This window comes from Crinia signifera, chromosome 9, assembly GCF_055691185.1.
Source record: "Crinia signifera chromosome 9, ASM5569118v1, whole genome shotgun sequence".
Classification (NCBI taxonomy): domain Eukaryota; kingdom Metazoa; phylum Chordata; class Amphibia; order Anura; family Myobatrachidae; genus Crinia; species Crinia signifera.
The window spans coordinates 144,711,933-144,728,212 of NC_139225.1; the positions used below are offsets into that span (position 1 = coordinate 144,711,933).

A 16,280-nucleotide genomic window follows, 5' to 3' on the forward strand; every position below is an offset into this window, starting at 1 on the left:
TCTGCCTGCAACACAGCCTGATCCTCCACTGTCTCATGAGTCTGCAGCAAGTAGGTGTAGGCGCTAGTCTAAATTATAACACTAGCTGCGCTCTGTGAGTCACAGTAAAATATACAGCCATCGTGTTCCACCTGTTTTGTGCAGGGTCTGACATGATGGCTTAGTATAAGTGGCCTGCATCTGCCCCTAAATCACTCCGGCTGTGTCTTCTACAGTATATCCAGCATTGTGTCGCGACCACCAGCTGTGTATTGATGAAGTGTCCCCCGCAGCCTCCTGAGCGGTGAGTGTGCAGGCTCTGCCTGTGTTCTGGCCATGGGGGATCACCGCAGTTTATATTTTCTGTGTGCCTGGCTCCCTCCTCTGCCTCCTGTAACGTTTGGTGGGCTGTTATACTACTTTGAGGTCTGGGGCTGTAGGTAGATAGGACTCAGCCATTGTAGATATCTGGCTCCCCCACCCTTGTTTATACTTGCCAGATAATAATAATATATATTATAATGCTCACGATCGGAAAGGGATGACACGCCCCCTTTCCCAGTGGACACACCCCTTTGCATGTAGCCACGCCCCTTTCTGGGGGGGGTGTACCGATTTGTGCCCTTCAAATGTTGGAGGGTATGGGCTTTATATTGCTGCAGGTGACAGATGCAGTTAAAAAGCAGAATCCACCTCCAAAAGCAGCACAACCAGCCCCAGGACAATATAAAGGGAATAGTACAATTCATACAAGGGAAAAAGTCAAAACAAAACACAGTAAGATGGAGCTGACACAGGTACGCACTGAGGAACCTCTGCTGCAGCACGTGCAGAGGAGTCGGACACCCTGGTACCATTGGCTGAGCATCTGTTCCTTCATCATCTTGCTGGGAGCCACTATCATCCTGACTCTTCTCCACTTTCAGATCATCCCCACTACAAATAAGGTGAGTGTCTCCCTAATGCCTCCAGACTAAACTCCTGCTGATAATTATCCATTTGTATTACTAATAATAATAATTATATAGATCTGCATTGTACCTGCGCTGTTAGCACACGTCTGGGTGCTATAATAGTTGCAACCAATTTATAATAAAACTTTAGGAGACATGGGAGGGGGATTCCAGTCTTGCTGTCCACCAGAGGTCCAGAAAAGTCTACAAGTAATGCTGGTACTTGTAGTTCTACAGCAGCTGCAGCACTACAACTTGCCTAAACGCGAGCAGCGCTGTACTTTCCAACATAGGCGGAGGACTAATCCTCGTAATACCGGGTTACCAAGCTAATATAAGGAAGTACTTCCTGCTGTACCTACCAGTATAATACATGAAGGAGATAAGAATGATCCGTGAGATTAGTTCTGTGCCTGAATCACCGCACACCACTTTGTCACTGACTGGTTTTCTCTATGTTTGTTATAGGAGGAATTTCAGATGCCGGAAGTCCTTCACATCAAGAGTTATTTAGGTAAGTTTGGTTCCACGCTGAAATCTTTGTTACCCAGGGAGTGGAGAGATGTAAACAAGCTTCAAAAGTGATAAAATAGAGTGTTAAACAACCAGCCAATCAGCTCCTGCCTGCCATGTCACAAACCATGTTTGAAAAATGTCAGGCAGGAGCTGATTGGCTGGTTGTTTATCTCCATTTTATCACTTTTGAAGCCTAGTGCATCTGGCCCTCTATTATCTTTTAGAAGGTGCTAATCTTCAACAGAACTCCCATTTTAGTAAATGTACCTCATAAATACTGATTCTGAACAAAGCAAACAAAAGTAGCTATGCACAAAACTTGGCACAACCACAATGCAACTGTACAGTATACGAATAAAGGTGTGCCGCATTTGGGCTGCATACAAAAGCAGACAGTATTGACCCTGCATGCAATTTGAATAAAGGTATTTACTGCCCTTGTATTGCAGCATGGTTTGTTAAAGATGCACTCAGAGTATAGTATATAGTATATTAGTGTATTAGTATAGTCCCTATAGTAGGTACAGTATATGTAGGTAACGGTTCCTCGCTGTTTAGAGTATATATAGTGCCAGCTATAATAGCTACAAGCTGCAGATACGATTGCACAAAAGTCCAATGTGTTAATGTGATTTTTTATTTGTATTTCTACAGAGTCTGTACCGCAAACCCAGGCAATGACCGGAAAGCGAGTAGCTGCCCATATGCGAGGTAAGTGATTTCTCCGACCTTCTCATTCTGGTGCTCATTTATCAAAGAGGGATAAAACTCACAGTGAGTGATAATACTTGTTGCGTATGTAAAATGATGCTCCAGCAAATAAGCTCCTGACTGTCACATTTTTGAAAAATAACAGTAGGGAGCTGATTGGCCGGCGCATCACTTATCATATGCTTCAAGTTATATATCATCCTCGAATTTTACCACTCGTTGATAAATGGGCCCTTATCGTTGAACCACCATGAGCAGCTCTTATCTCTGCATGTTCCCTGTTGGGGTAACCTGTACCTAACATGTATGTATTCCTTGATCTTTGCAGGGGTAGTAACAGGAGGCGAAATAATCTGGCAGCAATCTGCCATGTTGAATTTCTTCAAGGATACGGATATCGTTCTCGAGGATAACAAAATGATCATTCCAAAAGACGGCCTCTACTTTGTTTACACCCAGGTGGTGTTCACAGGGATGAACTGCTTGGACATGAAAGACAAAGACCTGACCCACTCGGTCAGTCGAAAAGGTTATGACAAAATTGAGGCGCCCATCCTCACATCAACCAAAACGGTTTGCGAGATCCCGTCGGACTCCTCCTGGACCGAACCTATCTACCAAGGTGGACTTTTCAATCTTGAGGAAGGAGATATTCTTTCCACCGAAACTACAAACGTCCAATATATCAACTCCAACAATGTCTACTTTGGTATTCTTGCAATTTAACCAGATGGACCCTATTGGACATTCACCAGATTGGGTGATACTCCCAGGAGATTGTCATCTGGAGTCATATTCAAATCTCCAGCATTAATACGGGCGCAAAGTGCCCTGTTTGACAACCACTAGGTCACTATGGACATGAGGACCTCCTGAGAAGAAGCTATGGGACATCGCTGGTAGAACCTGTCAGAACACTGCAGTCTATTGGACCATCGACATTATATTGTGGCGGGAGAAACCGGCTGAGTCCTTCTATCACTTGAGCTTTAAAACAACGCATTTCAATGTTTCTCTCTTCGTCGCAAGACTCAGTTTTGCAAATGTTTATTTAATAACTATTTATTTATTTTATTTATGTAATTTTTATGGTTGTGTATTAGTGTTCTTGGGGCCAAATGAGATATTTGTATGCATACAGTGTATGTACTCCTCACTAGTAAATCTTGCTAAATGGTTAAATGCTGCAGGTCTTCTGAATCTTGTTGCTCTGCCGCAATTGTGTCAATACAGATCCCAGTAAACCGCACGGCGTGATGGGAGTTGTAGTTGTTACACAAGAGCTGCTGGGCTACTGGTTTTTGGAGGCCTCCTGCAAACTGTACTGTTGTTTCACAGTAGAAACTTGCAATTAATGTGTTGGCACCTTGTGTCGTGTCTATAATTGGGTGTGAACTCAAGGGCGTAACTAGCATAGGTGCAGGCAGTGCAGCTGCTATGGGGCCCAGATCTAAAAAGGGGCCCACCTTCCCTGTCAATGTTACTTCAGGGTTGCCGACTTTAAGATTCTCCTCTCCGGGAGAAGCCCGGAGAGGAGAGTTTCAGCAGCCGCTCAGGGGGCGGGGTTTACGAGTGACATCACTAAGCCCGCGCCCCCATGTTGTTAAAGCAGCGAATTCATTGATCTCCGTGGAGGGGGCGGGGCTAAAATGACGCGATTTTGCCGTTTTAGCTCCGCCCCCTCCTCTGAGACCCGAGGATTGCGGCATTTTAATGCCGCAATCCGGGGGTCAGCGGGGGTCCCCCCTGAATCCGGGAGGGTTGCCCACCCTTCCGGGGGCCGGGAGGGGGTACCCGATTTTCGGGAGACTCACGGAAATTCCGGGAGGGTCGGCAACCCTGTGTTACTTGTGTTATATACATTTTTTTTACCATAAGGGCCCTTACACTTTTTGCTATGGGGCCTACAAATATCTAGTTACACCCTTTACACCTGTAGCCACCCTTTGAAGCTAGCAGGGAAATTTATTTTCTCTCAAGGTTTTTTAATATAGAGACATAATTACTGAGCAAAGGACAAATATCAGTACTACATTGCTGAGCAATGCTTGTTTTCACTGTTATCATGTAACACTATCTTGAGTTGTAAAATACCAGATTGTAGCAGGGGCCGATTTTACGGTCTCTTCGTTACTTGGTGTTGTTGTTAACTCTGTATTTATATTTTTTAAATGTTATACTAATTTCTTCCTTTGTATGTTTTAACCCCTTTAGGGGTTAACCACAGTGCGGATGGGAATTGTCTCCACCCTGTATGTATTTTAGCATACAAGTACAATAAATAAATAAATGAGATATTTATATGTATTTTTTTTTTTTTTGCTGTTCTGTGATATTCACATGATAAGAACCATATGGCCCATGTCGTCAGCCCATGTACACGCACAAACTTACACGCTAGGGGTAATTTTTGTTGGGAGCCAGTTAAACCACAAGTACATTTTGTGAATCCTGGGAGGAAACTGGAGTTCTCAGAATGGGGAGAATATACAAACTCCACACAGGACCGTAGTAGGAATCAAACCCCACACTGCAGTGCTGTGAGGTAGTAATGCTAACTATTACACCATCTGTACTGTCCCATTACAATCCGTACTGTCCTTGTTGACCTCTAAGGGCTTAATTCAGACATAATCGCAGGTGGGGTAGATTTAACATGTGCAGAGTTAGATTTGGATGGGGAGTGTTCAAACTGAGACTGAATTGCAGTGTAAACATAAAGCAGACAGTATTTACCCTGCACAGAAACAATATAACTTACCCAAATCTAACTCTCAGTGCCCATGTTACATCTGCCCCACCTGCAGTGCAGCAAGTTTTTGTCCATCTGCAAATAAATGTGCCTTGCTATCAAGTCTGAATTAAGCCCTAAGTGTCCAGGACATATAGCCCCATAGTGCCTCGGAGGGTTATGTGTGCTGTATATAAATATGATAGGCTTGCCTGAAGAGATGAGTTTTCCGGGAACGCTTGAAAGTTTGGAGGCTAGTGGAGAGTCTTAATGTGCGTGGAAGGGCATTCCATAGGATGGGAGCAGCCCAATGAAAGTCCTGTAATAGTGAATGGGAACTGGTGATCCGTGCAGAAGAGAGACGCAGATCTTGTGCAGAGCGGAGTGGTCGAGATGGGAGATATTTTGTGATAAGTAAGGAGATATAAGTATATGGTGCAGTATGGTTAATAGCTTTATATGCTAGTAGAAGTGTTTTATATTGAATAGGGGAAGATACAGGCAACCAACTGCAGACCGGATCAGCAGACGATGAGCGTCTTACAAGGATCAGCCTAGCAGCAGCATTTAGAATGGATTGCAGTGGTGAGAGTCTGTTCTTGGGAAGACCAGTTAGGAGACTAGTGCAATAATCACTGCGGGATATAATGAGTGCATGGATAAGAGATTTAGTAGTGTCTTGTGTGAGATACGGTCGTATTTTGGATATGTTTTTTAGATGCATGTAACATGATTTGGAGACAGATTGAATGTGGCGAAGAAAGGACAGCTCAGAGTCGAGGATGACCCCTAAGCAACGAGCTTGAGGGGTAGATATCAGAATGGTAACTGTTCTTGGCTGGTGGGAATATAAGTAATTCCGTTTTGGATATATTGAGTTTGAGTTGGCATCCAAGATGAGATGGCAGAGAGACATTCAGAGACTCGGCCCAAAACCTCTGGGGACAACTCTGGGGATGATAGATAGATTTGAGTATCACCCGCATATAAGTGATACTGAAATCCAAAATATGATGATGATTCGTTTGCCAAGAGAGGAAGTATAGATTGAGAAAAGCAGTCGACCTAAGACTGAGCCTTGCAGAACTCCGACTGATAGAGGTAGTGAAGAGGAGGTAGAGTCATAGAAGTGAACACTGAAAGAGCGATCAGATAGGTAGGATGAGATCCAGGAAAGGGCTGTATCATTAAGACCTAGGGAGAATAGAGTTTGTAAAAGAAGAGTGTGATCCGCATTGTCAAATGCATCAGAAAGATCTAGAATAATAAGTAGTGAGTAATGGCCTTTAGACTTAGCAGTTACCAGATCATTCACCACTTTAGTCAGTGCTGTCTCAGTGGAGTGTTGAGAGTGAAAGCCTGACTAAAGTGGGTCTAATAGGGTGTGAGAGTTAAGAAATTGTGTGAGGCGAGAGTAGACAAGTCTCTCCAGAGGCATGGAGAGGCATTGGAGCTGGGAGATAGGACGGTAGTTAGAGAGAGTTAGGGTCAGAATTGTGTTTAATTGGAATTAAATGAGATTGCCGTGATAACCCTGTCCAGACTGTTTGTGATGAGACGGCCTGGTGTACCATTCTTGCTTCACTCCCAGCACTGGCTGGGTATCACACTAATGACATCTTTCAGACGGCAGGGCTGCAGGACAGCTATTGCTGATGACCCTGTGCAGTGTAAATGAAGGCCGGATTGATATATCACTCCATCTTTCGTATGTGTATGGCTAATCCCCACTGGTCCATGCTGATAGGAACCCGGGCCAAGCGCTCGCAACAGTTGGCCACCTGTAGAGTGTACCTGGCCTCAGTCTTCCTGCTGGCCAGGACAAGCTCTATAGATAGAGATCAATGGCTGTGGCTATATTCTCACAACCATCAATATTTATGTATTTGTTCACTATGAATTTATTTAGTCATTTGCTAATGACAGTTTTTATATCTCATTTTTACTTTTTATGTTTGGTTGGGGTTTTATTCCACAGATTTGGTGGAGCAAATTCCTCTCTCATTTAAATTCCAAAAAATCAAAGGCTCCCACCCATCTGAATTCTCCGTTGTCTGCACACGGAGGAGGCTCGAAGCGTATTGACCCTGAATGAAAAGGCGTCTGACATGAAAGCACCAATGCCAAATGTTTCAAAAATCAGGACAACAAAAACCAAAACAGTATTGGGATCTCACAGTCATTGTCCTCTCCATGGTCTCCTCAGGAAACATGGTCAAGCAAGGACACATTGAGCTTAAAGAAATTTCATGTTCTCTACTAAAAAACACAACACGTGTAATTAAACTGTGCAGCGGCAATGGAGATGGGGCAGATTGGACTTCCTAGGATATGTGACAGGTCGGGACATTAAGGTGGTTACGTGGAAAACAGCATTGTGCCAAAAACCAGAACAGTTTTTTAATATCTGGGGTATTTGGAAGGAAAATGGCTGGCTTGGCAACCTGCACTCTAGATAAACCAATATGCAGCCTTCAGGGCCGGATTAACAATGGACATGATGGAGCTGCAGCTCCAGGCCCACTCTCCAAATAGGCCCATTTTATAGATGAAGACTGGGGCTTTCCAATGAGCCCAGCCCTGCATCGCTAGCCCCCGGGAACCGGAGATAACGCCGGGCAAAGCTGGAACATTTGCCCTATAGGATAACACCCACTAATTCCGACCCTCACCCAGTTCCAACGGCTGCCAGTTCCCCCTCCTGGCATCACAGAAGCTCATTTGAACTCAAATCGCTGGGCCTTCAATCTGATACCAGGCTGGTTCATATGGATTAATTGGTTCCAGAGATATTGCGGATAAACTGATTTTTTTATTTCTGAAATGTAATTTCATGGCTGCTCATGTTCTTTGAGGGCAGATTACTCTGGAACCAAACGGACCAGTTTCATGGGACCAAAATCACATGTAAATGAGTCAGTTGGTTTAAGATATAGCAGGTTAAACGATATAGCCGGTTAAAGGGGGTGGGGGAGGGGGGGGTTCTCTCCCCTTCGCACCAGAAAATGCAGGGACTAGGTTGGTGTAAAAGGGGTCAGCCCGGGAATGTCCCTGCATAATCCTGGAACTATATCCCCAAATAGCCGGGACCTGCAGTGCTCTGAATACAATCCGTTTGGTATAGTGTGTATTTTGGTTCAATCCATGTGGTACAATTTAATTTTGCCTTAATCTGTGTGGCATAACATGAATTTTGACTCAATCCGTGTGCTATTGTGTGAATTTTGGCTCAGTCTGTGTGAATTTTGGCTTATTCCTGGAGAGAAAGGGAAGGTATGACCAGGAGTTAGAGAGAATTATGGAGGGAGGGATAGACAGAGTGACAGGTAGAGTGACAGAATGGGGGGGGGGGGGACATGGAGGAAAGAGATAGATGGGGAAAGAGGTGGGAAGGAGAAAGAATAGGGGCAGAGCAATGGAGGGGGGAGGGGGAGAGAATGATAGAGAGAGAAAGAGAGAGATAGAGCTTGTTACCTCTACATTGGCACCGGGACAACAGCAGCAGCAGCGGATCTCCTAAGTAGCTTCCCCTCCTCGGCAGCGGAAGTCCTCTTTGGCGTCCCCTCAGCGGCAGCATATCTCTTCAGTGGTGTCCCCTCATATCTGGCACCACGGGGTCTCTGCTAGCGCCAGCATCATTTTCGCGCCGGGGCTGGTCACCAGGTAGTGACGTTGAGCCCCGGCAGCATCAGGGAGACAGGGGAGAGAGCAGAGGCTGGATTAGCCACACCAGCTCCTCCCCTTCAGGCCAAACCAAAGGTGCTGCTGGCGGAGGGGAGAAATGGAGGTACAGCGCGTGGTGATGGCAGGGGAAGAAACTGGAGGGACACGAGTCAGGACGGCGGCACTGCGGATACCTACTAAGAAAGGTCGAATGGGTGCAGGGGATGCCTGCTTAGCCCTCGGGCTCCCCAAAGGCCTGGGCCCCATAGCAGTTGGACCCCCTGCACCCTCCATAGCTACGCAACTATATATATATATATATATGTTGGAAACAATTGTAAGATGGCGCCCTTTAAGGTGACCTTACGGATTAGGTCAAAAAAGCCTTCAAGTAATCCTTATACTTTCTAAAAGTAAATAAAGTAAAGTCCATAAATTTTCAAACGTTTATTAAAAGTCTCTTTTTCCACTCGGTATTAGTGGTTGGTTCAGACCATTAAAAGGTTCAGATATTTCAAGATAGCAAACAAATATTTGTTTATAATTATTTGAAAGTATTTACACAAATAGAGACACACCCATGATCAGACCACCCAACCAGAACACTGGTCACGCCCCAACATTATTAAGTGCTGCCCACAACCCCTATTATTGCGCATAATAAGCCTTTGATAATTTTCAGCTCCAGGCCCATTTAGACCTTAATCTGGCACCAGAGGCATAGCTAGGGCCGAGCCGGCGGAGCGTGAGCTCCGGGCACAAAAAGTTCACAGGGCGCCGGAGCCACACACCGCGAACGGCATCCCTGCCCTGCTGTATACCGCCCGCCCGCTGTCTTCTGAGTTTTACTCAGAAGTCAGAGTCTAAAGTCTACAGAAAAATGGCCGCCGGCCTCCTGCACTGAAGACATGTCTAGTGCAGGAGGCCGGTACAGAGGGTGGGGTAATGGGGTTGTGGACTGCATGTAGGGGGCTAGCAGGAAGTAGCCTGTGTCGAACACAGGCTGTGCGTTCCACGGACTTGACTGCTGCCTGCCATGTGTCCACTGTCTGGCGTCGAGAATGGAGGGTGGCACTTTGTTGCATGGACCCCCCTGGAGTCAGGTGAGCGTTGCCAGCCCCCCCCCCTGTCCAGGCCGGTTCAGAGGCGATCACCCCCTAACCACCCATGTCCCGTTTCCTTGCTGCCCACCCAGTGCCGCCATGGGGGTGAGGGCTATCCACAGCGCTACCACTGCCGCACTGCCAGGAGGTTGATCACCGCAAACTCCACGGCCCGCACCTCCCCCCTTCCTGACATGGAGTGGCCGCATACACCTACCCTCCCTGGACCGGGTCGGAGAGGAGGGGAACGGAGGGGGGAAGGGATGGCCTGGGGCACTGACCGGGCCTGCACCAGCCCTGGGTAAGACAGGGGGAGCAGCCTGTGGTTGTCCTGTTGATAGGCAGGGGGAGCAGCCTGTGGGGTCCTGTTGATAGACAGGGGGAGCAGCCTGTGGGGTCCTGTTATAATACAGGGGGAGCAGTCTGTGGGGTCCTGTTATTATTCAGGGGGAGCAGCCTGTGGGGTCCTGTTATTATACAGGGGGAGCAGCCTGTAGGGTCCTGTTATTATACAGGGGGAGCAGCCTGTAGGGTCCTGTTATTATACAGGGGGAGCAGCCTGTGGGGTGCCGTTATTATACAGGGAAAGCAGCCTGTGGTGTCCTGTTGCTATACAGAGGGAGCAGCCTGTGGGGTCATGTTGGTATTATTATTATTATTATTATTATTATTATATATTATTATACAGGGCGAGCCGCCTGGGGGTGCATATATAATAATGTAATAGGGTGGCGGGGGGGGGCGAAGCATGCCCTTGCTCCGGGCACTGTGGCACCTAGCTACACCGCTGTCTGGCACTGTGCTAGATACACTCAGTTATAGAGCGTATCTAGGGGGGGGGGGGGGGGGGGGGTTAATCCTTAACGCTTTAAAAAAATGTTTGTGGCCAGGGAATAAAGAGAAACGTGCAACAACTGTGCACAATCAGATATCCCTGCTTGAACACAGATGACCATTAACCAATTAGTTCCCATAGCTCAGACACAAACTAATATTTTCAAGGCTATTTTAGGAACTCTACGGATAGTCATCATTTGCATTAATTAGCAAGTACAACCCGGGTTACACCATAGACCCGCTCCTGTCTAACAATAACACCAGTAAAAAAAAAATAATGCAGAAAATAAAGCAGAAGTCTCTTTGTGTTCCAGGATTGCAGCGACGTTGCTTTTCCTGAGGAGTTTCTCTTTCAAAACAGTTATTTCATTTTCCACCAATGCAGTGGGAGGAGCCAGAGCCTGATGTCACTGGGGAAATTCTGGAGCCCGGCTTTATATTGCTGCAGGTGACAGATGCAGTTAAAAAGCAGAATCCAACTCCAAAAGCAGCACAACCAGCCCCAGGACAATATAAAGGGAATAGTACAATTCATACAAGGGAAAAAGTCAAAACAAAACACAGTAAGATGGAGCTGACACAGGTACGCACTGAGGAACCTCTGCTGCAGCACGTGCAGAGGAGTCGGACACCCTGGTACCATTGGCTGAGCATCTGTTCCTTTGTCATCTTGCTGGGAGCCACTATCATCCTGACTCTTCTCCACTTTCAGATCATCCCCACTACAAATAAGGTGAGTGTCTCCCTAATGCCTCCAGACTAAAATCCTGCTGATAATTATCCATTTGTATTAATAATAATAATAATAATAATAATAATAATAATAATAATAATAATAATAATAATTATATAGATCTGCATTGTACCTGCGCTGTTAGCACACTTCTGGGTACTATAATAATTGCAACCAATTATAATAAAACTTTAAGAGACATGGGAGGGGGATTCCAGTCTTGCTGTCCACCAGAGGTCCAGAAAAGTCTACAAGTAATGCTGGTACTTGTAGTTCTACAGCAGCTGCAGCACTACAAGTTGCCTAAACGCGAGCAGCGCTGTACTTTCCAACAGAGGCGGACGACTAATCCTCGTAATACCGGGTTACCAAGCTAATATAATGAAGTACTTCCTCCTGTACCTACCCAGTATAATACATGAAGGAGATAAGAATGATCCGTGAGATTAGTTCTGTGCCTGAATCACCGCACACCACTTTGTCACTGACTGGTTTTCTGTATGTTTGTTATAGGAGGAATTTCAGATGCCGGAAGTCCTTCACATCAAGAGTTATTTAGGTAAGTTTGGTTTTGCTGTGCTGTTTGCAATAGAGGTATAACACATGCATTGCTCAATGGCGCCCGATAACTCCAGTTGCACCAGTTATATGTTTGCATAGAAGAGTTAGAGTTAGGTAAAACACATAAAATTAATTTACTAAGATAATTGTTATATTGAAGATACTCAGATACTGGGCCAGATACACTAAGCTTCAAAAGTGATAAAATGGAGAGTGATAAACAACCAGCCAATCAGCTCCTGCCTGCCATGTCACAAACCATGTTTGAAAAATGTTAGGCAGGAGCTGATTGGCTGGTTGTTTATCTCCATTTTATCACTTTTGAAGCTTAGTGCATCTGGCCCTCTATCTATTATCTTTTAGAAGGTGCTAAAAAATAAGTAGAATCTGTTTGCTATCAGCATCATCTCATCTTCAACAGAACTGCCATCTTAGTAAATTTACCTCATAGATGCTGATTGTGAAAAAAGCAAACAAAAGTAGCTATGCCCAAAACGTGGCACAACCACAATGCAACTGCACAGTATACTAATAAAGGTGTGTCGCATTAGGGCTGCATGCAAAAGCAGACAGTATTGACCCTGCATGCAATTTGAATAAAGGTATTTACTGCCCTTGTATTGCAGCATGGTTTGTTAAAAATGCACTCAGAAAGTATAGTATATAGTATATAGTATATTAGTCCCTATAGTATGTACAGTATATGTATGTAACAGTTCCTCGCTGGTTAGAGTATATATAGTGCCAGCTATAATAGCTACAAGCTGCAGATACGATTGCACAATAGTCCAATGTGTTAATGTGATTTTTTATTTGTATTTCTACAGAGTCTGTACCGCAAACCCAGGCAATGACCGGAAAGCGAGCAGCTGCCCATATGCGAGGTAAGAGATTTCTCCGACCTTCTCATTCTGGTGCTCATTTATCAAAGAGGGATAAAACTCACAGTGAGAGATAATACTTGTTGCGTATGAAAAATGATGCTCCAGTAAATAAGCTCCTGACTGTCACATTTTTGAAAAATAACAGTAGGGAGCTGATTGGCCGGCGCATCACTTATCATATGCTTCAAGTTATATATCATCCTCGAATTTTACCACTCGTTGATAAATGGGCCCTTATCGTTGAACCACCATGAGCAGCTCTTATCTCTGCATGTTCCCTGTTGCGGTAACCTGTACCTAACATGTATGTATTCCTTGATCTTTGCAGGGGTAGTAACAGGAGGCGAAATAATCTGGCAGCAATCTGCCACGTTGAATTTCTTCAAGGATACGGATATCGTTCTCGAGGATAACAAAATGATCATTCCAAAAGACGGCCTCTACTTTGTTTACACCCAGGTGGTGTTCACAGGGATGAACTGCTTGGACATGAAAGATAAAGACCTGACCCACTCGGTCAGTCGAAAAGGTTACGACAAAATTGAGGCGCCCATCCTCACATCAACCAAAACGGTTTGCGAGATCCCGTCGGACTCCTCCTGGACCCAACCTATCTACCAAGGTGGACTTTTCAATCTTGAGGAAGGAGATATTCTTTCCACCGAAACTACAAACGTCCAATATATCAACTCCAACAATGTCTACTTTGGTATTCTTGCAATTTAACCAGATTGACCCTATTGGACTTTCACCAGATTGGGTGATACTCCCAGGAGATTGTCATCTGGAGTCATATTCAAATCTCCAGCATTAATACGGGCGCAAAGTGCCCCGTTTGACAACCACTAGGTCACTATGGACATGAGGACCTCCTGAGAAGAAGCTATGGGACATCACTGGTAGAACCTGTCAGAACACTGCAGTCTATTGGACCATCGACATTATATTGTGGCGGGAGAAACCGGCTGAGTCCTTCTATCACTTGAGCTTTAAAACTACGCATTTCAATGTTTCTCTCTTCTGTTTTGCAAATGTTTATTTAATAACTATTTATTTATTTTATTTATGTAATTTTTATGGTTGTGTATTAGTGTTGTTGGGGCCAAATGAGATATTTGTATGCATACAGTGTATGTACTCCTCACTAGTAAATCTTGCTAAATGGTTAAATACTGCAGGTCTTCTGAATCTTGTTGCTCTGCCGCAATTGTGTCAATACAGATCCCAGTAAACCGCACGGCGTGCTGGGAGTTGTAGTTGTTACACAAGAGCTGCTGGGCTACTGGTTTTTAGAGGCCTCCTGCAAACTGTACTGTTGTTTCACAGTAGAAACTTGCAATTAATGTGTTGGCACCTTGTGTCGTGTCTATAATTGGGTGTGAACTCAAGGGCGTAACTAGCGTAGGTGCAGGCAGTGCAGCTGCTATGGGGCCCAGATCTGTAAGGGGCCCACCTTCCCTGTCAATGTTACTTGTGTTATATACATTTTTTTACCATAAGGGCCCTTACACTTTTTGCTATGGGGCCTACAAATATCTAGTCACACCCTTTACACCCTGTAGCCACCCTTTGAAGCTAGCAGAGAAATTTCTTTTCTCTCAAGGTTTTTTAATATAGAGACACAATTACTGAGCAAAGGACAAATATCAGTACTACATTGCTGAGCAATGCTTGTTTTCACTGTTATCATGTAACACTATCTTGAGTTGTAAAATACCAGATTGTAGCAGGGGCCGATTTTACGGTCTCTTCGTTACTTGGTGTTGTTGTTAACTCTGTATTTATATTTTGTAAATGTTATACTAATTTCTTCCTTTGTATGTTTTAACCCCTTTAGGGGTTAACCACAGTGCAGATGGGAATTGTCTCCACCCTGTATGTATTTTAGCATACAAGTACAATAAATAAATAAATGAGATATTTATATGTATTTTTTTTTTTTTTTTTTTTTGCTGTTCTGTGATATTCACAGGATAAGAACCATATGGCCCATGTCATCAGCCCATGTACACGCACAAACTTACACGCTAGCAGGGGCAAACGCAGGATTTTCAGAAGGGGGTTTCCAGAGGGGCGGATCAAAGCACGGAGATGGACACTTAGGTGACCCAGTATATGCCGTATCAGTTAAAGTATTATAGATAGACCAAATGTATATTAATTTTATATATATATATATATATATATATATATATATATATATATATATATATATACACATGGGCGTCAACAGCAGTGTAGACCCCTGGGTATAGCAATGTATTGGGGCCCCTACTGATCCTCCAGCTGTACGGGTGGGGATAGCTTTGATGTCCCGCGGGTGGTAGGGGGTATTAAATCAACCGCTCAGCATGTGGGGCCTGGATCAGTAATTTCCACTAATTATCCCTTTACTGCACTGATGGTGGGAGATAGGGTGGGAGAAGGGGGCATTGGGCTGAATGAAGGGGCCCTGATACATAACTTCCAGAGTGGTAGAGGATGTTTAATACGCAGAGGAGGGGTGTATAGTGGAGTGGGCTTATTATTCATAATTTTCTGGTGGGAGTACAGCTTGCTTGATTTTAATGGAATTAAAAACTAGAGAGTCCCACCTACCAAATGGTTCTGGAGACTAGGGGATCAGAGCTCAGGAGGCAGAGCAATCTGCCAACGAGTATATAAAACTACATGACAGGGTATTGTCTAATCGCTGTGCCCATATATCCACCCAAAAATGACACAACTCTCCTGTTGGATAAAATTGGCCACAGCGGCCATCTTTATTGAAACAATACAAGTTTAACAATAACCAAAACATTCCCCACGGAGGTGGTCCCCGAGGCCCCCAATAAATTTATCCACACGTTCAAGCACTTCCAGGAGTTCTTACCCCCAGCCGATAGCGATTGGCTCGAGGGCACCAATTGTCAACACCCAGTGCTCATTACTTAACCTCACCCAGGGGAGTCCAGCCCCCTCATGGGGCCCTCCCCGCCGCATAATTAAGCCTCAATGCCACTAACCTCGAGGACCCCCCTCCGCACAGGCCACTGTGACAAAAAGACATTCTATCAATTATTTTACCTAAAACCTTCTAAAAATAGGGAGGGTGGGTGGGAGCTGTTAAAAAAAATTCTCCCAGTGACCCCTATTTCCCGCCTGAACCCTGCTTATAAACCCTTCCAACACCCCGTTAAGCCCCTCCCCCTATGACCCTCTCCTTTGACACCCCTTCTATGACTATCCTGCTAATCAGCTCCCTACAAACCCTGTCAGGGGAGCCTACCCCTAGGCTTTGCCTCAAGTCCGGCTCCTACATGACAGGGTATTGTCTAATCGCTGTGCCCATATATCCACCCAAAAATGACACAACTCTCCTGTTGGATAAAATTGGCCACAGCGGCCATCTTTATTGAAACAATACAAGTTTAACAATAACCAAAACATTCCCCACGGAGGTGGTCCCCGAGGCCCCCAATAAATTTATCCACACGTTCAAGCACTTCCAGGAGTTCTTACCCCCAGCCGATAGCGATTGGCTCGAGGGCACCAATTGTCAACATCCAGTGCTCATTACTTAACCTCACCCAGGGGAGTCCAGCCCCCTCATGGGGCCCTCCCCGCCGC

At 45.1% G+C, this 16,280-nt stretch overlaps 2 protein-coding genes across 2 annotated transcripts; both read left to right on the forward strand.

Annotated features, from left to right (window-relative positions):
- The first annotated feature begins 741 nt into the window (after window positions 1-741).
- Window positions 742-3,264, forward strand: LOC146036745 (tumor necrosis factor-like). Its single transcript, XM_083160633.1, has 4 exons — window positions 742-926; window positions 1,401-1,446; window positions 2,103-2,159; window positions 2,488-3,264. The coding sequence occupies exons 1-4, from the start codon at window positions 762-764 to the stop codon at window positions 2,883-2,885; spliced, it is 666 nt and encodes a 221-aa protein (XP_083016759.1). The 5' UTR covers window positions 742-761; the 3' UTR covers window positions 2,886-3,264.
- A 7,740-nt stretch (window positions 3,265-11,004) lies between these two features.
- LOC146036746 (tumor necrosis factor-like) lies at window positions 11,005-13,397 on the forward strand. The gene is made up of 4 exons (XM_083160634.1): window positions 11,005-11,226; window positions 11,740-11,785; window positions 12,615-12,671; window positions 13,000-13,397. Exons 1-4 carry the CDS (start codon window positions 11,062-11,064, stop codon window positions 13,395-13,397), a joined length of 666 nt encoding a protein of 221 aa, XP_083016760.1. The 5' UTR covers window positions 11,005-11,061.
- Window positions 13,398-16,280: the final 2,883 nt, after the last annotated feature.

Coding starts and splice junctions, on each gene's coding strand:
- LOC146036745 (XM_083160633.1), top strand. CDS start 762: ATGGAGCTGACACAGGTACGCACTGAGGAACCTCTGCTGCAGCACGTG. Junction 927..1,400: donor TCATCCCCACTACAAATAAG/GTGAGTGTCTCC, acceptor TGTTTGTTATAG/GAGGAATTTCAGATGCCGGA. Junction 1,447..2,102: donor TCACATCAAGAGTTATTTAG/GTAAGTTTGGTT, acceptor GTATTTCTACAG/AGTCTGTACCGCAAACCCAG.
- LOC146036746 (XM_083160634.1), top strand. CDS start 11,062: ATGGAGCTGACACAGGTACGCACTGAGGAACCTCTGCTGCAGCACGTG. Junction 11,227..11,739: donor TCATCCCCACTACAAATAAG/GTGAGTGTCTCC, acceptor TGTTTGTTATAG/GAGGAATTTCAGATGCCGGA. Junction 12,672..12,999: donor AGCAGCTGCCCATATGCGAG/GTAAGAGATTTC, acceptor TGATCTTTGCAG/GGGTAGTAACAGGAGGCGAA.